Source organism: Gossypium hirsutum, chromosome A11, assembly GCF_007990345.1.
Source record: "Gossypium hirsutum isolate 1008001.06 chromosome A11, Gossypium_hirsutum_v2.1, whole genome shotgun sequence".
NCBI lineage: Eukaryota > Viridiplantae > Streptophyta > Magnoliopsida > Malvales > Malvaceae > Gossypium > Gossypium hirsutum.
Genome location: NC_053434.1, coordinates 14,048,519 through 14,069,904, shown reverse-complemented (window position 1 = coordinate 14,069,904; position 21,386 = coordinate 14,048,519). Strand labels below are relative to the sequence as shown.

At 33.5% G+C, this 21,386-nt stretch overlaps 4 protein-coding genes across 4 annotated transcripts; 3 read left to right on the top strand and 1 right to left on the bottom strand.

Moving 5' to 3' along the window:
• The first annotated feature begins 6,645 nt into the window (after positions 1-6,645).
• LOC107924406 (FCS-Like Zinc finger 8) lies at positions 6,646-8,976 on the top strand. The gene is made up of 3 exons (XM_016854845.2): positions 6,646-7,647; positions 7,744-8,599; positions 8,683-8,976. Exons 2-3 carry the CDS (start codon positions 7,806-7,808, stop codon positions 8,750-8,752), a joined length of 864 nt encoding a protein of 287 aa, XP_016710334.1. The 5' UTR covers positions 6,646-7,647; positions 7,744-7,805; the 3' UTR covers positions 8,753-8,976.
• Positions 8,977-14,609: 5,633 nt separating this feature from the next.
• Positions 14,610-16,104, bottom strand: LOC107924281 (uncharacterized). Its single transcript, XM_016854643.2, has 2 exons — positions 15,879-16,104; positions 14,610-15,739 (listed from the first exon to the last, which is right to left on the bottom strand). The coding sequence occupies exon 2, from the start codon at positions 15,350-15,352 to the stop codon at positions 14,732-14,734; it is 621 nt and encodes a 206-aa protein (XP_016710132.2). The 5' UTR covers positions 15,353-15,739; positions 15,879-16,104; the 3' UTR covers positions 14,610-14,731.
• A 1,584-nt stretch (positions 16,105-17,688) lies between these two features.
• LOC107922971 (late embryogenesis abundant protein 3) lies at positions 17,689-18,842 on the top strand. The gene is made up of 2 exons (XM_016853170.2): positions 17,689-18,164; positions 18,296-18,842. The coding sequence occupies exons 1-2, from the start codon at positions 17,820-17,822 to the stop codon at positions 18,458-18,460; spliced, it is 510 nt and encodes a 169-aa protein (XP_016708659.2). The 5' UTR covers positions 17,689-17,819; the 3' UTR covers positions 18,461-18,842.
• Positions 18,843-19,537: 695 nt separating this feature from the next.
• LOC121209765 (late embryogenesis abundant protein 3) lies at positions 19,538-20,689 on the top strand. The gene is made up of 2 exons (XM_041081126.1): positions 19,538-20,184; positions 20,264-20,689. Exons 1-2 carry the CDS (start codon positions 19,909-19,911, stop codon positions 20,420-20,422), a joined length of 435 nt encoding a protein of 144 aa, XP_040937060.1. The 5' UTR covers positions 19,538-19,908; the 3' UTR covers positions 20,423-20,689.
• The last annotated feature ends 697 nt before the right edge of the window (positions 20,690-21,386 follow it).

Here is a 21,386-nt window from a genome sequence, read left to right as displayed (position 1 = left end):
ATTTAATGTATTTATGGTATATAAATATAAAGTAGTAATAACAGTGGGGCTCGACTGTTTTTTTTTTCTTTTTTCATTTTATATTTTAATTTTGATGGATTACAATATTTATTTCAATTATAATTGATGTTTGAAGCTAATTGTAAAATTTACTTTTGAGTTGAGATAATAGGCAATAATAAATATTCACCAACCATCAAAAAATTCATAAAACTCAAAAAAAAAAGAGAGAGAGTAAATAATTAAAAAAAATTATAATTCCAAGCCAACTAAAAAATTTAAAAGAAAAAATTATCATCGTCCAAAATAATAATTTATAAAGGATACATTTTATAAATAATTATAAAAATTACATAAACAGTTTTAGTGCATTTATATACCTATAATTCACATTAAATATACAAAGAGTTAGTTATTTAAATTATTGTAAGAATTTTTTGAAAACAATTCTTAAATGAAAAAGAATACATAAAATATCTTCAAGCAAATAAAAGAAATTTTTTTTTTTGCATGCATTAGTATTTTTTTTAATATATTATCTTTGCACTATTTAAGCATTAAATTTCATTGTCATACTTTTTGGCATTGCATTGATAATAGTTTCTTTAATAAAAAATTCCCCTAATGATCTAATCTTTCCTTTCATGTAATACTTAAAAAAAATTAAAATAATTCAATAAAAACATTTTATCAATAGAATGCATAAAATAAAAATATTGTAATTAATTTTGTTTAAAGAAAAAAATAAAAATAAGTCTTAAATTTAAATTCATTAAATAAAAAAAAATTTATGTAGAATCATTCTAAACAAAAGAATTATCCACTTTTAGAGAAGTTGTATAATTTATAGAAGAGAAAAATGAAGTGTAGAAAAAACTTACCTTTTCAATACATTTGTATTTCTCATTTAAATAATACAAACTTTTAAACTATATATATAATCAATTAAAATAAATATAATAAAGATGATGGTACCAAGAAACCTAAATAAAATTAGCTATGTAATAGAGAGTTTAATTTCTCTCTTAACAGTAAACACAATGATAGGTAAAAAAGATATTTAAAAGATGTGCATTAATTGTGAAAATAATTGAGTGTAAGCATTAAATTGTATGTGAAACAAGTTGTTTGGTAACAAACAAAAATATCATAAATTAAAATAAAAATTACTCAAACATAAATTACACAATATTATAAAACAAAAACCGCAGTTAAAATAAAATATAAAAATTATATATATCCTAAATCTTAAAATTAAAAAAAAAATTTATGAAGAAGTAGATATCATATAAACCAAGCTTTGTGATTAGATTTGGTAGAGTTTTGGGTGTAATTTCCTTAATTTCTTTAACACTTGTATTTTTATCAACCTCACAATAATACCTAATGAGATTTTATAGATTAATGTCATTTTAAGTTTAAATGAAGTTAATTGAATAGGACATCCCAAATAATTTATCCATTTTTAAATTACTTCTATTTCAATCTTTAAACTCTAAATTAACTTCCAATTTAGTCCTTTTGTTAGTCCTAGTTTATTCATGCTTTCCCTTTTTTTTCCTTTTTCATTTTCTTATTTAGTTCTATAAAAATAATTAAATTAAAATATTTTATTTATATCTTTTTCTTTCTTTCTTTCTTTTTCTTTGCCAACTTTTCCTTCTTTAAACTACAAGCAATAAAATAAATATACTTAAATATATTTTTTTAAAATTTTATATTGCTTATATTTTTCTTTTTATTTGTTAATAAATAAATACAAAAAATTGTAAACTTTATTTGCACTAATCTATTATTAAAAATAAAATAAATATTCTTAATTAAATAATGTAAAAAAGTTTTTTATTTAATGATAATTTATTTTTTATAGAATATTTATTTTATTCATGAAAAAAGAAAGAAGAAAAAATAATTGGGTTAGAATTTGGTATACTGAAACTTCACAAGCAAACTTAAAAAATTGTCATCTGTCTCGTTTCTTTTACATATTTATTTTTTTAATATTTTACTATATCTCAAGAGACACTTGTCATCACCCAAATCCTGCTTGTGGAGTTTAAATATTCGTATCAAATATTTTTTTCAAAATAATTTGGTAAAAATAATTTATAAGAATATATTTTAATAAATTATTTTTTGTATTTATATAATGAAAATAAGGGAATTAAAATAAAAAAAAGGATTTTATAAAATTATAACAAATGAAAATTTTCCTAAAAAACAAAAACAAATAACATATGATTGAAGGACTTGATTGAACTTGAAATTTTAATTTAAATATTTTAAAATTTAAAAGTTAAAAGAATCATTAACTCTTGCATTTATCTATTTATAAACAAATTTAATAATATTCCCCAGTATCATATTTAAATACATAACGTACATCAAATAAAAGTCATAATAATCCAGAGAAGATGGTATAAGTGTCATAATCAAGTAAACCATTTCCATACGTTGCTCTTTTTTTTTTTTTTTTTTTTGCAGATACCTTTTCGTTTTTCTTCATTCCTTGGCTTGTCATGAAAATGGTTTGACGAAATGGAACAACCCGAAGGCCAATTTTTCAAAAAACCTTCATTTCTCGGCATTTCATTTTCTGATGATGAAGGCTATTCTCCACTGACACTTGAAAACGAAAAATCTAAAACCATAATTGTATTTGGCTAAGACGTAGAAACCACTGAATTGAAGGGCCCTAATGCCAACTCTATTTGTCAATGAGAGAAACATCTGCCTCACTCAATATTATTTATATCTCCCCCAAACTTTGGGTTTAGCTTAATCTCCTATCTTTGAACTGGATATATGCCATTAATTAACTGGGAGTGAAGAAGATATGGCTCTAAATTTATTATTGCTACTCTCCTTGACAGCTGGAATGGTGCCACCTTTGTCTGAGTTGAATCAAAGTTCATGGAGTTGATAAGGTTAGTACTGATGATGTAGGAATTAATAGGTAGGTTGATGAAAATTGAGGTTTACACCTGCGGTGACACCAACCTTGCAATGAGGAGAGAGTCTTTTTCGAGTTTTCGTATACAAAATATAAATGGGATAAAATGTATGCATGAAGAAAATTTTGGAAACTGAAAAGTGGTTGTATTAATATGGAAGTCCATGAACTTTAAAATACGCAAGATGGAGCGAAGGGTGAGCGAGATGAATTCCCGGTGCACCTCTCTAATTATCTTAATGGATGCTCTAAGTGTGATGGGACTTGGGCTGCCGTTTTCCTTTCACATGTTGATTCCATCATCCATTTCTCCGCCTTTAGTATTTTATATTTCCTGAAATCCCTTTATAATCCATCAACAGCCATTAGTACGTTAAATATGAATCGGTTAATCAATTATTAGTATGGATTTTAAATTCTAAATATATCCCCCACAAGTAATCTAGCCCAATTTTCCATGCTCCCAAACAACCTTTACTTTTTCTCCTCTGCAAACTTAATTTGTGGGATATTCAAAAGTGGAGAACTAATAAAATTATATTAATAATTATTTAATTATGATGAATCGAAAGCATAAATAATTATTTTATAACTTTTTTGAAAATTTAACTCAGTTTTTTAAACCCTAAGCTACAATTAAACATGTCTCCAATTTTTTTTTTTTTTTGGTTTCCATCCTTATGAATTATTTGATTGGTATTTGTTTTTATAATCACATATATGACCTAAACCTAATCCTATTTAAATAGAATATTAAAGTAAACCAACTTTTGATAAATCAGCTGACCCATGGTGTAAGTACAATCACAAGTTGATGAAATGTACATTAATGCATGATACCTAACACTTTATAATGACCTATGTCTTGTCACATAATAGATGTGTTATATATTTAACATTTTTCTTAATATAAATCAAAATAATAATGACACCATTTTTTCCCTTTCTATCTTATCAAAAATAGTGGCTTTTATGAAATTAAACTTCCTCAAGGTAATAAATAAATGCATAATCATGGTACCAATTTTTTAAAACATCCATCATCATATTTCTCAAGCTCCACTATAGTATATTAAATATTTTTTCATCGATACTGCAGTTAATAATGCTAAATAAATGTTAATACAGGTAAAACTTATATTGTCTTAATTTGATTAGCATTAGTATTATTGTCAGTGTACGAAGTCATGAGTTTGAATATGCTGAAACGCATTATCTTCAAGAGTTGGGGAGGGGCTATGGATAGCTCTAGACATTGTATAAAAAAGAGCAAATATAATAAAAACATATAATGAGATTGATGGTCCAAAAAAAATCATTGATCTAGTGTCACTAATTAAATAATATTAGCTAATATTAATTCAATTAAGTAACATTAACCAAAGGAGTTGTTGTCATTATATCTAATATTTAAAATAATAACTTTAATAACTAGTTTATAAACTAATTATTTTTTTATAATTATATATTAATTTAATAAACCATTTACAATTTTTATCAAAGATTAAAGTCTTTATTAAAAAAAGTTTTTCCCAATTGATGATTACTTTATTTTACAAATTAAATATTAAGTAATTGTTGTGTTTATATATGGGTTTATGCATTCCATTTTTTTATATATCTCACATCTTACCTTTTTAATCATGTTTGTGAACATATTTTTTAAAATAAAAATTCCAAATTGATTATAAGTAGAAAAATAATATTTTTTAATGAATATAAGTGAAACACGCACAAAAGCAAAATACTATATTTACAGCTTTGACAATAATCGAAATATGAAGATATAAGTAAAGATAAGAAATAAAATCTGAGAAGGAAAAAAGTGCTGAAATGATTTTATATAGATGTGATGAATTACGATAATCATTAATGTGGCAGTGATGAAATATTTGGGTAATAATAAGGATATACATTTTGTAACATTTGATAGGATTTGACATAGTGATCATAATCTTGGATATAATTTGACAACTTTGATGTAATTTTGTTAATATAACGTAAATTTTCATTCATGCACGTATTCAGATAAATAAACACGTACACAAATCTAGAAACAATTGTATACGTAATTGTTTTAATTTTATGGATTGATTTAGAGTTAAATGTTATTAATTATGGTGAAAAGGATAGTTGGACCCATTCATACATACCCCATCTGCTCATCATTTTTTCCATGACTCCCCTAATTTGAAACCCATTAAGAAATTCGGCCCACGGTTCAAATCAGCCCTCGTAAGCTAGGTCCCACTTCTCATAAAATATTTGATGCATAATTATTTACATTTTAGCATGATTTATTGATGATATGATGATAGGGTTACATTCAAACGGGGCTAATGGACCCAATCAGACAAAAAATTAAACATAATTGGTGGGTCCCTGTTAATTTGTTTGATGCTGAATTGTTGATCGGTAAAACTGCGGGCCTAGGTGTGTTCTTAGGTTAAGGACCAGCCTTTACACTTGCCATTTGTCGTTTCTCAACATTAACCATTGTTGCTTCTTGTTCAAGAGTAAAACCTGTGCTCCTAGGTTACGTCCTTTGGATATTTATTATACAGTATCTTCTTCTAATTCACTTTTTACTCTATAAATCGATTATCCTATTCCTATCCTAGAGTTATTGGAACATTTATTAAGCTATGGTTTTTTATTTCTATATAAATAACTTATCATCATTTGTCTGGATTCCTAGCTTAGGATTAGGAGGATCAATCTTATATGGGGATCGAGAATTAATTGCAATTGAATGGCAATCTTCCCTGCCCCAATTATTGGGGTTTTGATTCAAGGATGGTCTCATTCCTTGCCGCGTGCAGAACCAGGAACCCTACATCTCCGGGCCTATGCTTATTTGCAAACAGGGGTAATCAACATGAAGATTAAATTTAATAACATTATTATAGGCAAGATCGAGTAAACTAAGGTACTTGGGTTGGAGTTGGACCCACCAATGAATGCATTAGATTAGAGGACAATGACACATGGACCTTTTGATTACATGGTTAAGCAAAGTGCCGTTTCAGGTCCCATTTCTTGCCCTCCCACACCAACACTGCTCTGCTTTAATTTGCGTCAGAGTTTAGACAAAGTGATCAGTGTAGAGTAAATACGCCAGAGAAAGTCGAGAACGAATGCGACAAAACTACGTATGATATTAAAGGGTTAGAGTCGATAAATACCCTTTCAAGTTTAGACACCAATTTGAACAGTGAATTAACTGCTGCTATCCATAACATTTGAAAAAGTCAAAATTATATAAATCTAACCTAAATTTGGGTAACTTGAACTGTGAAAGTGGTTTGGGTCTTTTATCAGAACTTCAAAAACCCAAGTGATATTTACAAAATAAAAAAAAGGGAGGGGGGGGCATTGAAGAGAAAACAGTCTGATTTTGGTGCTAGATAACCAAAACTATAAATCCCATGGTTCATCACGTTTTAATCTATCTAATTAAATAAAAGCTCAACGATTGAAGGTGTGAGCCACATTTTCATCCTTGAAAATTGTCGTTGTTTTTCTTTTACTAGGTTACATCTTCATGCATGAAAATGACCTTTTGGCATGGCAACTGTAGGCTTGAATTTGATGCAAGGTAAAAAAAAGGTACTGTAAATACTGAAAAGCGGTACAAGGTAAAGTTATTTTGTGCTCAGCCGTGAAATAATGATTATTCCTTTGAGAGTGCATACGTTCATTTCTCAATTCGAAAACCTGCTGCAGAGATCTGTGAAAGATTAACAACAGACCAAGAAAGTCAGGACAAATTACCATTGAAATCTGGACCTCGAAATTCTATCCACCAACGGACAAAACTCACTTCAGTTTTTTTGCAACATAAAATTAAAAAAAAAAGGAGAAATTATTGCTGGACGTTTGTCATACTTTTACTGTAAGAAGTAAGAACCCACTATTTCGCATGCATACGCCTCTCTTCTATCATTCTCTTTAAAACGCACACACAACAACGAAACTCTTACCTGCTTAAGCTTCACTTTTCTTTAGTTTGCTCGTCTTTTTGGGTTCTACCTTTTCTCTCTTTTGCAAAGTTTTGCAGGGCTGAAAAAAACTGAATGGAAAATAGATTGGCACAGTTAAATCGATCTAAATAACGAGAGCCCACTAACAGAAAAGTATTAAGTCCCAAACATCAGAGTGAGAGAGTGAGAGAGAGAGAGAGAGAGAGAGTAGTGAAAGCTTTATCTTTTTAATATTTGATTTTACTTGAGAGTGATGATGGTTTTGGAAGTAGCAAACATTTATACCATATTTGCCTGAAACTCTCAGACTTTAGATAGGTACTACTTCTTTTGCAGTAAAAGAAGGGGGAAAAAACAAATGGCGGAGCAGTTTTTCGTGCCTGCTCTTGATCATGTGCTTTGCATGCGAGTTATTATGATGGGTATCGAGTCTTGTCCTTGTTGAGGCAGTTGATCGAAGGAAAAAAAACAAGGGAAATAGGGAAACTGGATTTTTTTTATTTGTTTCTTTTTTAATGTTCTGCCATGGAGGCTACAGAGATTTAGAAAGCATTTCAATTTCCCAGAGTATGCGTTTCTGAATCTTGAAAAAATAAAAAACTATAATTAAAAAAAAGAAAAAATGCTTTGGTGTTTTTCTTTTTCTTTTTCGTGATTAGCTCAAGCAGGCCAGCAATTCATGGTGGTGTGAGTGATATTAATCATTTCCAGGTGAGTTGCTGCCTTTTTTCTGACTTTCCCCTCTCTTTCCTTTCAATTTCTTGTTCCTTATTCTTAATTAATCTGATTCTTTCCTTGTTTTTGCAGTTATTAGAAATTTGGCGGGGTCTGATCCTGATATCCATCTAATAAAAAGAGGATAGGTAGGTATGCTGAGGAATAGGTCCAGAGCAGTGACCAGCAAGCAAACTTTAATGGCTGATCACAGCTCTCAAGCATCCCCTGCCCAGAATTGCACTAAACCAAACCCATCTTTCTTCGATTCTCCACGATTTAAAGCTTTCACTTCAAAAGCCTTTCCCGACACTGAATCTCTCAAGAGCCCTACTTCGATCCTTGACAACAAACCCTTCTTTCCTTTTGGTAACCCCTTTGCCTTGGACAGAAACCATCCCAAATCCTCAAAACCCTTCTCGCCTAATAACACACACACCTCACCTGCAAACTCAGAACCAAAAGGTATTGCTCTTGCTATAGTTGATACATTCCTTAACAATAACCAAACTGAAGATAAGAGTTGCTGCGAGGCAAGTAATAAGAAAAAGGTCTTGTTTGGGACCGAGCTCAGAGTTCAGATTCCACCAATACTCCCACCTTCCTTAGTCTCTCCAACTACTTCTCCCACTGATTTTGGAATCAAGACCAGGAATTCACATTTGACACCTGCATTTGCCTCTCCCAATTACGGTATCCATATGAAGGATTCTCCTCGGGTCTTCAATGGATGCCTGCCCGTTAGGGAAATGGAGATGTCTGAGGATTATACATGCGTCATATCTCACGGTCCTAATCCCAGAACCACCCATATATTTGACAACTGCGTTGTGGAGAACTACTGCAGTGTATTGGATAAGAAGCCCAAACCAGAACCAGAGAATTTCCTCAGCTTTTGTCACACATGCAAGAAGAATCTTCAACAGAAAATTGACATTTACATTTACAGGTTCAGTTTATTTTTTGCCTGATAAAATTTTGATTCTATTAGGTTGGAAGTCACTTAAAATGCATAATTTGATTTATATGCAGAGGTGAGAAAGCTTTTTGCAGTCAAGAGTGCCGACAGCAAGAAATGCTCCTGGATGGAGACGAGAATTGAGAATTTCATTACTGGCTGAATAAATTATTTTGGATTTGCAAATCATTGATTCCATAAAACCAAAAATATTCCCAGTTCTTTATTATTTTTTTTATCGTTTTTCTTTTTTTCCCTCTCCACTGCAGATAAGAGATAAGAGAGGATGAGATGATGTAGAGTTAATTAGATTAATTCTGTTTTTGAGTAAATTATTCATAATGATTGGCAATGGGATTTTTAACCTACATTTTTCCCTTGGCTTCTCAATACGTAATGATGCATGATTGAATAATAACTTGCCTTATCTTTCTTTATTATTAATTATTATTATATTCTTTCAATCACATCAATCATCAATCCTAAGAGGCAATTACTTGACTGATACAACAAGTGTTTTTCTTTGTTCTCTCTCCGATGTTCATAATCCCTACCCTTATTTTGGTTGAGAAATAGAGAAACAAAAAATCTCAGAATTCTTAATTCCAACATTAACTGACTTTTTCAGATTACTATTTTTTTCTATAAATTAAGTATTGATATTCAATGAAGTAGATCCAAACTCTAGTCTCTTTCTAGATCAATACGGAGCTAAACGATTAAATCTTAGTAGTAGTCGAGAAATTTGATACTTGATGCACACATAAGTCCACATATTATATATATTTTTTAAATGTAACAAGGAGAGCTCTTTTTTCAACCCACATCATTGCTTGCTCCTTTTCACGAAATAATGATGATGAGGATGAGCACTTGTATAAAGCAAATTAAGAAACAGCGACCTTCATTATTTATAGCAAAAGACCGGTTCATTCAAACCAAATTTATTATGGAGGTAAATAGGGATATTCTGAAACATGTGAAATTGTAATCAAGTATGAGTTGAAATCTGGGTTTTGATCCTTTGCTTCTCTTGTAGATTGATTTTGGGGAGTCAAAGTAAACATTAATTCTAGAAAATAACTACCGCATGGCCCAAGTGCTTCCACACATGCTTTTGCTTTCTCACATATTAACATAGGCACCACAATTATTAAATTGACACGTATGGACTGTGGTCCAAAACTCATTCAACCTTTTCCAATTCACGATTGGACCTCACTTTCCTTTTTTCAATTTCTTTCTTTTGAGTTGCGTGTGATTAATGTAACGATTATTTGAAAGGAAATTTAATATTTCAATGGATTCACAAGGTTTGGCACTCCTAGTCTGTTCAAATATGACTTCATTTTCCGAGTGCACCACCGTACTTCGTGACCAGCTGGGACAAAACCAATTACGTTCCTCTCTACTCCGATCGAAACATTGTATTTCAAGCTAATACGATATAAGCAGTTCTTTTTCCATTTTTCTCTCAAATTATAACTTCTGACCCAACATTATGATATCCTGTTTACGAGCATTTGAAGTCCTGATCAAGTTACAGCTCAAAGGCCAAACTACGGTAACAGAAGAGCATATGGTGCCAATCACCAATATGGTTCTTACAAGGACAACATCCTACGCATCTACTTTAGCAAAAGCCTCTTCAAATACTCATCCCACTAACTCCTACAAGAAATATATATATTTTTGTATAGTAAATCATTAGAAATAGTTAACAAAGGTTTCATGGAAAAGAGTATCTTGTAGTAGCTTGGCAACATCCACAAATCTCCAAGCAAGAAACACATGCTCTATGAATACAACAGTGGCGCCGAAGCTGATTAACCTAACAAGCTTCAGAAGCCGATGTGTGTGACACATATAACCACTTACCCTTCCCGCTTTTTCCTTCTAAAAACCAGGAAAAGATGGTGAGATTGCGGGGTGTCGAGGACAGAAATCTTTACTAAAAGAAACAAGAGTATGTTGAGGATATTTGGGAATTAAGCAGCCAATGATGTGCAATTGAAAATAATAATTGCAGGAATAAAGAAAATCATTTAGGTAAGGCTAGTTTAGAAAAATAGAAAGGGCAAAACCAAATTTCAATAGAAACAAAGGGCAGTTAGGGGAAAACAATATAATGTAGATTCTACAGGGGCAAGAGATATATAGGCAGCCATCTATGCAATTTCATGCGAGAGAAGAGAGAAAACAATCAGCATCCAAGCTAACAAAACCAATACATCACATGCCTTGCGCATCTTGTCCATCATAATGTTCATAACCAGCTTTAAAATTCTCACTAGCCATCAATTCATAAATCAAAATAAGGAGACTGTCCACCTAATATTGCTACAACTTTTTACATACCACCTCCCCACATAACCATTCATGCCACCAGCTCTCTTTTGAATCTTATATACAATCTACTGTTGAATATTGGCAATATCCCACATTAGGAAAAGATAGAAATGGAGGGGGTTTGGTTTGTTATATATAGAACCCCTCCCCCTTTGGTTGTATCATCCCAAAATCTTCTCCTTTGTAATATTTCTAGAGGAAATATTAATTTGGTAGTGTCCGAGGACGTAAGCTAAATTGGCCGAACCTCGTTAAAACTCTGGTATTTTATTTCTTATTTGTTTGCTTTTATTTAATAGCTTTATGTTGGTTATATTTATTTAGTTATTATTGCTATAAATATCTAAGTGAGTTCTGTCTAGTTGTTGGGTTTTAAGCGGGACCATTGTGACCCCTCCAATTTAACTGGGAATTTTCTTAGTATAATTGTTGGCATAATAATTATCTAAATATTTCTGATAATATTGTTATTAATATTATCGTCGCTTCCGCAACAATTGGTATCCGAGCCAAGGTTTTGTAGTATGCTCTGTGTTTGCAGCTTAGTCTGATCTTACACATCAGAAACATTTCCTAAAGCTTGTGGGTATTCTGCATTTGGTGGCTATTAAGTAGAAGCTATGGCAAAAATGACAGAAGAAAAACCATCCATATCAACAACTTCCACTTCGTACATTTTGCCGAGGATTGGAACTGCAAATACGAGATTTGTAGTGGAAATTTTTGATGGAACAGGTCATTTCGGCATGTGGCAAAGTGAGCTTCTAGATGCCCTCTTTCAACAGGGTCTAGATATTGCCATTGAGGAAGAAAAACCAGAAGGGGTTGATGATAAAGAATGGAAGACCATCAACCGATTGGCATGTGGTACAATTCGATCATGTCTTTCCAGAGAGCAGAAGTATACATTCAGTAAAGAGACTTCTGCAAGTAAATTGTGGAAAGCATTGGAGGAGAAATTTCTGAAGAAGAACAGTCAAAATAAGTTACATATGAAGAAAAGACTGTTTCGTTTCAGTTATGTTCCTGGTACCACGATGAACGAGCACATTACCAATTTTAATCAGCTGGTGGCTGATTTGTTGAATTTGGATGTGACTTTTGAAGACGAAGACTTGGCGTTAATGTTGTTGGGATCGCTTCCTGAGGAGTTTGAGTACCTTGAAACTACTCTACTTCATGGAAAATCGGAAGTAACTTTCAATGAAGTAACTGCTGCATTGTATAGCTATGAACTACGCCGAAAGGATAAGTTGAAAGGTTCAGGTGAAGCAGCAGTGGAAGCATTGGTAACAAGAGGTCGTCAGCAAAGTCAGTCTAAGGGGAAGAGAAGAAAGTCCAAAGGTCGAGCTGTTGCCAAAGATGAATGTTCTTTTTGCAAAGAAAAAGGACATTGGAAGAAAGATTGTCCAAAATTGAAGAAAAAAGGGAAGACTCCGCAAGATGCAAATGTTGCAGAATGCAATAGTGAAGCAGAGTCAGACTTTTCTCTTAGTATGACATCTTCAACATTATATGCAGATGAGTGGATCATGGATTCTGGTTGTTCCTATCATATGTGTCCCATTCGGGAATGGTTCTTTGAATTTCAAAAGCTAGATGAAGGGGTTGTTTACATGGGTAATGATAACACATGTAAAATAGCCGGGATAGGTTCAATTAAACTGAGGAGTCATGATGGATCTACTAGAATTTTGCGGGATGTACGATATGTCCCAAAGTTGAAGAAGAATCTCATCTCTTTGGGGTCGTTAGAATCTAAAGGCCTAGTTGTGACAATACGAGATGGAGTTCTTAAAGCAACTTCAGGAGCATTGGTGATGTTGAAAGGCATAAGAAAGAACAATCTGTATTACTACCAAGGTAGTACAGTGGTCGGGACAACAGCAGCAGCAATTACGAGTACCAAGAAGGACGCTGAGGCAACACAGCTGTGGCATATGCGTTTGGGCCATGCTGGTGAAAAATCCTTGCAAACTCTAACCAAGCAAGGATTATTGAAAGGTACAAAGACTTGCAAACTTGAATTTTGCGAGCATTGTGTTCTGGGAAAACAACGAAGGGTGAAATTTGGCACTGGGATTCACAATACTAAAGGTATTCTGGATTATGTGCATTCTGATGTATGGGGACCGTCCAAGACTCCATCACTTGGAGGAAGACGTTATTTTGTCACCTTTATTGATGATTTTTTCCAGACGAGTTTGGGTGTTCCCTATGAAGAACAAAGATGAGGTGCTTGAAGTTTTCCTTAAGTGGAAAACTAAAGTTGAAAATCAGACAGGAAGGAAGATTAAGGTTCTCCGATCAGACAACGGTGGAGAATATAAAAGCGATCCTTTCCTGAAGATATGCCAAGATTGTGGCATAGTAAGGCACTTCACCGTAGGTGGAACACCGCAACAGAATGGGGTGGCAGAGCGTATGAATCGAACGCTTGTGGAGAAAGTTCGATGTATGTTATCTAATGCTGGATTAGATAGAAAGTTTTGGACTGAGGCTGTGACGTACGCTCAACATCTCATCAATCATTTGCCATCATCTGCTATAAATGGCAAGACTCCTTTGGAGAAATGGTATGGAAAACCTGCTACTGATTATGACACCTTGCGCATTTTTGGTTCTATTGCATATTATCATGTGAAAGAATCAAAGTTAGATCCAAGAGCAAAGAAGGCTCTATTCATGGGCTTCAATGCTGGTGTTAAGGGATATCGTTTGTGGTGTCTAGAGGCAAAGAAGACGATAATCAGTAGGGATGTTACCTTTCATGAATCTGCCATGTTGAATAAGGTAAATCCAGAAGGAGTGAGTAGTACTTCACAGCAGGTGGAGTGTACTCCGCAGCAGGTGGAGTTTGAGCAGAGTGTGGTAATTCCAGCAAAAGGTACCACTAGTGATTCTTCATTGGCAGATGCAGAGTCAGATGAGGAAGAGGTTTCTACCCAAGAACCTCAACAGCAATCAGAGCCAATTGCAGTCAGAAGGCAGAGACGAGAAATTCAGAAACCTGCTCGTTTCACTGACATGGTAGCTTATGCACTTCCAGTTGTTGATAATATTCCATCCACTTACACCGAAGCCATTCAGAGTTTAGAGAATTATAGATGGTTAGGTGCAATGGAAGAGGAGATGCAATCTCTAGAGAAAAACAAGATGTGGAAGCTGGCACAACTACCAAAAGGGAAGAAGGCGATTGGTTGCAAAATTTGAAGACACTATTGAAGTTTGTGTTATGAGAAGATGTTCGAAGATGTGGAATATCGCCAAGGTGGAGATTTGTTGAATATTGGCAATATCCCACATTAGGAAAAGATAGAAATGGAGGGGGTTTGGTTTGTTATATATAGAACCCCTCCCCCTTTGGTTGTATCATCCCAAAATCTTCTCCTTTGTAATATTTCTAGAGGAAATATTAATTTGGTAGTGTCCGAGGACGTAAGCTAAATTGGCCGAACCTCGTTAAAACTCTGGTATTTTATTTCTTATTTGTTTGCTTTTATTTAATAGCTTTATGTTGGTTATATTTATTTAGTTATTATTGCTATAAATATCTAAGTGAGTTCTGTCTAGTTGTTGGGTTTTAAGCGGGACCATTGTGACCCCTCCAATTTAACTGGGAATTTTCTTAGTATAATTGTTGGCATAATAATTATCTAAATATTTCTGATAATATTGTTATTAATATTATCGTCGCTTCCGCAACATCTACAACTCCAAATCAGCACACTAAACTTATTTACAGGAGGTAGAAAGGTCCTTAATTTCCTCTATTTAGTTATCAGTGTTGTCAAGATTAAGAATACGGCGTAAAGTCTTGGTGGCAGAGTCATCACAACCAAAGAGTTCGGCTACAGAAGGGTGAAGCTCCCCGGTAGGAGAAGCAGGCGCAGAGTTGCCAGTTGGATGAACATCAACAATAGGGTCAGCAGCAGGCAAATCGAGTGACACCGTCCTCTTCACACGAAGAGAGAATTTGGGTATTGGCAAAGAGCTAGGTGGTGGTGAATTGGAATAAGCGGGCCCAGCCCATAGCTCACAGTAGGGAAAACCTTCCCCAGAGATTTCCTCACTAGAAAACTTAACATTTTTAGTGGTCCTGTTGTTGTTTATTAGAGTAGTAGAGCATTTCCTGGTAGTTTTTGAGTGCGGACATGGTGTATTTGGGGAAGATGATGATGATGATGAAGGGGGAAGGGAAGAGGGCCATCTGTCTGTAGGAGCAGCGCTATACTCGAACGGGGAAGGGAGTAATCCCGCTCCGAAATGGAAAGTCCTACAATTAATCCCTCTGAAATTCCTAGACGGTGATGACCCAAACCGTGCTGGCCCATCTGGGTTCACCTTGCTACAGTAGCGATTCCTATGCTGCGCCATCACAACCAAAGTCTCCATACTTTCGTTAATTTGGATAATCAAAACCCACTGAACCAACTATTCAAATCGTGCTATAATAAATCCCCCAACAAATAAAAAAACGAAATTGTTGTAAATCCATAAATTCTCGTTACAGCCCACTGAAATATGATAAATGAGAGACCTCAGAGGCCAAAATCGTATGCTAAAGAACAACTTGAGCTGCTAGATCTTCATCGTCGCAGATCCAACAAGACGATACTAAAATCAATGTTATTTACTCCCCTCTCCCGCTCTTTTGTGCCAAATTTATTGGGTCAGAAACTCCGACTATTCAAAGCAAAATCATGGTAATAAAAAAAAAGGACAACTCTGTTGCCTGGAATCAGACGAGATCCTCCTATATTACAACGATCAATCATCGAACTGTACAAAGGAAAGGAAAGGAAAAAAGGCAAAAATTAAGGAACGGCAACGGAAAAAGACCCTGAATTCTAAAATAGGAGTAGACAAATTTGACAGACATTTTTTTTGGGGAGAAACTTCTGAGTGAGTGAGAACTTACCGGAAAAAGTTAGCCTTGAGATATGTTAAAGGTTAAGTTGTTGGATATGGCTAGGTGTGAAGAGACAGAGTATGTTCCTCCAGCTCAGCTAGAGAACAATAATTCCATGTAAATTGTTAATGGGAATTTGTTTTCTGCCATAAAAATCCAAACAGATGTCATGAAAATGAGCGACAGGAAGAGAGGATAAGAGGGAGAGGAAATAGAATCACTCACACGGATCTGAAATGTCACTGTCTTCACAGTGATATTCAAATATGGAACATGAGCTGGGTATGGGTGCTCCTCCTTTTACTGTTCTTCTTTCTTTGGTAAAGTGGACCTCATTTTTTTTACCAGATTTACGATTTTGACATACATTTAGGATTTTTAACCAGCAGTTGAAAAGTCATAAGTTGAGTTTCTAATTTAGGTTGAAAATTATTTGGAGAATGCAGTATGTAATAATCTTTTGGAATACTTTCAAGCATTCAGTATTGGTATTGAATGTGTCAGTGTCAATTATAATGATAATAATGGAATTTCAGATTTATAAGTATCTTATAAAATATTTAAAAAATATATATATATTAATCTTTTAAAATTACTTGTAAAATAAAAGAAAGTGTCCTAAATATTAACTTTTATATATAAGTATATAGATAAGGTAATTATTTTGTAGACAGGCTATGAAAAATTTTAACACAACAAGTGTGTCCAAGTCTCAACCTCATTTGTAGAGCTAAAAATTTTTACTGTACCAAATAATTATCCAAATATAGATTAAGTGAAAATATTTAGTACATGATAGTATAATTTTTAAAGTCCACAAATAAGATATAAGTGATGATAAATATTTTTAAAACATAGCCTAAATTTTTTAAAAATACATTATCAGTAACATAATTAAATCTCTGAGATTGCAACATAAGACTAATATAAGAGTGAAAAACATATAAAATAAGTCATTTAGGGTTAATTTAGTATTACTTCTCAAAAAATAAAAAAATTTACCTTTGAGATAAAAATATTGTTAAATAAAATATTTTTTATCCAAAAATTAAAAGCAAAAAAAAATTAACTTTTAATTAAAAATATTTTTTTAACCTAAAAATACTTTTAAAAAGTATTGGTAAACTATAGATAAAAGCAAAATTGATGATTTTTATAGAAAGGAAGCCCAAATCAGACCATAAGATAAAAGCCCAAGCGCATGACTGAACATGCCCTGAGCCTTAGATTAGACTTAATTTTAGAAGTAAATTGATACACACTTTTTATTGTTTTCTATAAAAGATTTTCTGGATATCTATTAAAAATTTAGCATTTTTCTGACTTCATTACGTAATCAATGCGAATATAGAACAAGTTAAAAACGTAATTAATCTATATATAACTTGATAATAAACTGAATAATTAAGCTAATCAAACATATTCTTTCTTTGTATCATTAAAGGATAGCCTCAGACACAAAACTACCACCACAGTCCAGCTTGGGGACAGAAATTTATCATCTACTATATGTTTTAATAAATTCCTTGCAGTTTAATTTAGTATTTGGGCGACGATAAACTCATATTGGTGACCCCACAAAAAGTTCATGTGCTGTGCTGTCCGTTTCTGACGATTGGATTTGTTTTCTCCATTATCTTTGTCGCTGTTTTTGACTCGGATCCTGACAAGTGTAGCAACAAAGTGCAAACCAAGCTTCAACTTAAACCTAATCCTTATCCTCTGCCATATGTCGCAGATGTTCGTATTTGGAGGCTAGATGTGACGCCCCGTACACTGCCACCTATTTACCTAATGTCCAAATGTCTCCTTGCCTACTCGAAACGTGCAAACTTTAGCTATACATCTGGCTTACGCATTTATATGCTCTGATGCATCTCCTTAACCCTCCACACCTTTTCACACCACTTCCAAGTACCCTTTCTTTGATTTACATCTACAGGGAAAATTATGAACCAGAGACAAGCAATAAGGCCTCAAGCAGCCGACCAGGCTGTCGACTACGGCGATGTTTTCGGTGTCACCGGTGCTACGCCTTCATTTCCAACTCCAACGGGTGCGGTTGGTGAAAGTGGCATCACCATTGGAGAAGCTTTGGAGGCAACAGCTATCTCTGTTGGCGACAAACCGGTTGACCGAGGTGATGCAGCTGCAATACGAGCAGCTGAGGCCAGAGCTGCTGGTGGTAACGTCACCCAACGTAGCGGCCTTGGCGCCAAAGCTCAAGCTGCTGTCAATTTCAATGACCGTGTGGCTTATGATTACAATAAAATCACTATATCAGATGTTTTGTCGGTAATAAAGACTTGATAAATTAAGCCCAACACTTGTTAACCCTTCACTTTACCAGTTACATTACACAGCAGACAAGAAGTAAATCCCTCATTCGTCTAATTTTCTTTTTTTTTTTTGTTTGGGACCGACAGGATGCTAGTGGGAAGCTGCCTCACGATAAAGCCGTGACAAGCGAAGATGCTGATGGCGTGAGAGGTGCGGAGCTGAGTAACAGTACCGAAGCAATGCCCACACCAGGAGGAGTGGCGGATACCATGGCCACAGCTGCTAGGGTAAATCGGGATGATAAGCCATGAACAACTTCATTTCTGTAGCCAATGTTATGGTTCTACTAAAGCAGTTTTATGGTAGAAATTAAATCTTCATGCTTTGTTGCATATATAATGGATGATTCGTGGCTGGCCATTTACGAGAAAAAAAAATGTAGTAAATAAATTACGGTTACTAACAGCAGTAAATTAGTATGTTGACTATGGGAGCAAAACAATACAATTAGTTTTGTTGTAGTAGCTTGAATTGAAAATCCATGTATAGTTTCCAACTTTCCATACTACATGCCCCACCTTTCTCGGTTGCTAGCACTTTGGCCTGAGTAAGTTAGGCAAGACGGTCGATTGCTTGAAATTTATTTTACTCTATATATTCGGATCTCTAAATTAATAAACTGAGATTTGCATAGTTGTACAATATGTTATTTCATCCCTAATTAAGGTTTAAAGCCATCTCAGTGACACTGTCCTCTTTTATTTTGCTTCTTAATTTGCACTCATGGCGTCAATTTTTACAAGGATAAGGAGCATCAAGTATATCTAATTAATTTGTCGCCAAAGAAAAATCGTTTGCTCTACTACTAGCCAAAGATCCTCCAGATACTGGAGTGAAACAAGTTTTATCATCTTTCGCTTTTTTTAAAACTATTATGCCAGACCTCAGTCACAAGCCATGCTCTGTACTTCAACCTTTTTTCTTTTTTGGAAAACTGGAAAGAGATTGAAGAGTATTAATTTTCATTACTTATTTTAATTGATTTCGATACGAGTGATTTGCTTAAACTCAAGTGCAGTGGTTGGGTAAGATACAAAATATCAAGCACAAGTCGACAAAAATAAAGTGTTTTTATCTATCATTTTATGAAATGGTAAATTGATGAGAATGTTGAAAAGAAACTCAATACAATAAATTTTGGGCTGAAATTTAAAATGTAATTTTATTGTTTTAATAAATTATATTTTTATAATTTTTAAATAATTAAATTAAATTTTTATTATTTTAAGACCAAAACAGGCTTTTATTATTATTAATTTAAAATTTTTATAACTTATTATAAATTTAAATGAAAATTTTTCACATTTTATAAAAAAACACAATTACATATTAAAAGGATAAACCCAAAGAAAACCGACAATTACATATTAAAAGGATAAACCCAAAGAAAAAAAAACAGTTTGAAGTGCAATTATTAGTTTGCATGTGGAAAGAGATATGAAACATCAAAGCACCTCCCGCGTTGATCGAAGCCTTCCAAAAATGCAGCCAAAAAGAACCACGAAAAGAGTTTGCAATTTCCAACCGTCTCTTTCGCAGGCTGAAACGTGAAAAATCCACACGTCAAACATCAAAGCACAATTGTAACTCCGTCCCGGTGCATATATTTATAGAAACCACTAATTAGGAGATCCCTCGTTTTAACTTTCACCGTCATCTCATTCTCTAAAATTTTCGGTATCAATCAATCAAAATAATAATGAGCCAGGGACAGCCACCCAAGCCTCATATCGACAAATACTTCGACCTGGAACCCATCACTATCGGAGAAGTTCTAGAGACAGCAGCCGTATCGGTCGGCGATAGACCCATTGAATCAAGCGATGCAGATGCAATACCAGCCGCAGAAAGGAGAGCCTCGTGCGGTGACGAAGGGGAAAGCGGTGGGTTAGGAGACACTGCACAAGCTGCGGCCAGTTTCAATGCCACTGCTGCCCAAAACGTCCATAAGATTAACATTTCTGATGTATTAAAGGTAAGTATATTTTTAAGACCCCACGTATCAATTCATTTAAGATTTGCATGTTCAGATGAATTATTTTTCATTGCAATAGAATGCTGCTTCCAAGTTGCCTCATGATAAAGCTGTGACATGTGAAGATGCTGAAGCCGTGAAAGGTGCAGAGCTGAGAGGCAGACTAGAAACCGTTGTCAGGCCCGGTGGAGTAGCGGAGACGATGTCAAAAGCCGCTAGGGTGAACCTGCAGGATTAGGATGACACCGCATGAAGCCTGCATATAAGTGTGCTTTTATTGTAGCTTTGTTACAGGTTTTGTCTTGCAACAAGTGAAGGAGTCGGTTATGGAGATGTAGTACTTTAGCGGGGTTCCAAAGTGGTAACTAATTTCCGTGGAACGTTAAGATATTTCAAGTTTCAAGTTCTGTTATTGGTGTGGATTACTTCAATGTTATGGTTTGAGCATTGTTTAATTTCTTTCTATTTTCATGTGTTTGAATAAAATTTTAATAAATCTTGTTAATAGTATTATAAATCAATGTAAAGGCCTAAAGGGCTTTCCTCTTTAAGCCCACTAGCTTTTTTCTTTTTTCTTCATTTTAAGTAAAAGAACCGGTGGATGTGTGCTACATGTCTTAAAAGGAAAAAAAAGTTTTTTTTGAATTTTTTAATATATGGTATGGATTTTTTATTTATTATGTTTTAATTTTTTAAAGTAATTTATTTTTTACATTTTTATAATTTTATTAATTAATTAAAATAGTTAATATTTTAGTTTTTCAATTAAAATATTATGTTATTATATATAATATAAAATTAGAATTTTAAATCCATAATGTTAAGAGATTAAATTTTTGAAAATAAAATTTGGAGGACTAAGTTCCAAATCTACGAAATGTAGAGATTTAGAGTCATAGTTATTTGGATCAATCGAACCAGTTAGAGGTACCAATCCGAAGGGAGGCATTAAACTAGTTGACACGTGAACTAGTACGAGTAGTTAAAACTAGGTTAAAAAATTGATTTTTTATTTTTTAAAATATTTTTATTTTTATGAATGATTCATTTAATTGATCTATACGAACCAATTGTCTAATCAATTCTGTAACATTTTTAACCCACATCCGTAGCCAGAATAGAGTTTCGAAGCATTACCGATCAAACAGACATAATTTCAAAACATTTCATATTATGTAATATTCAAGTCAAAACCAATCAGC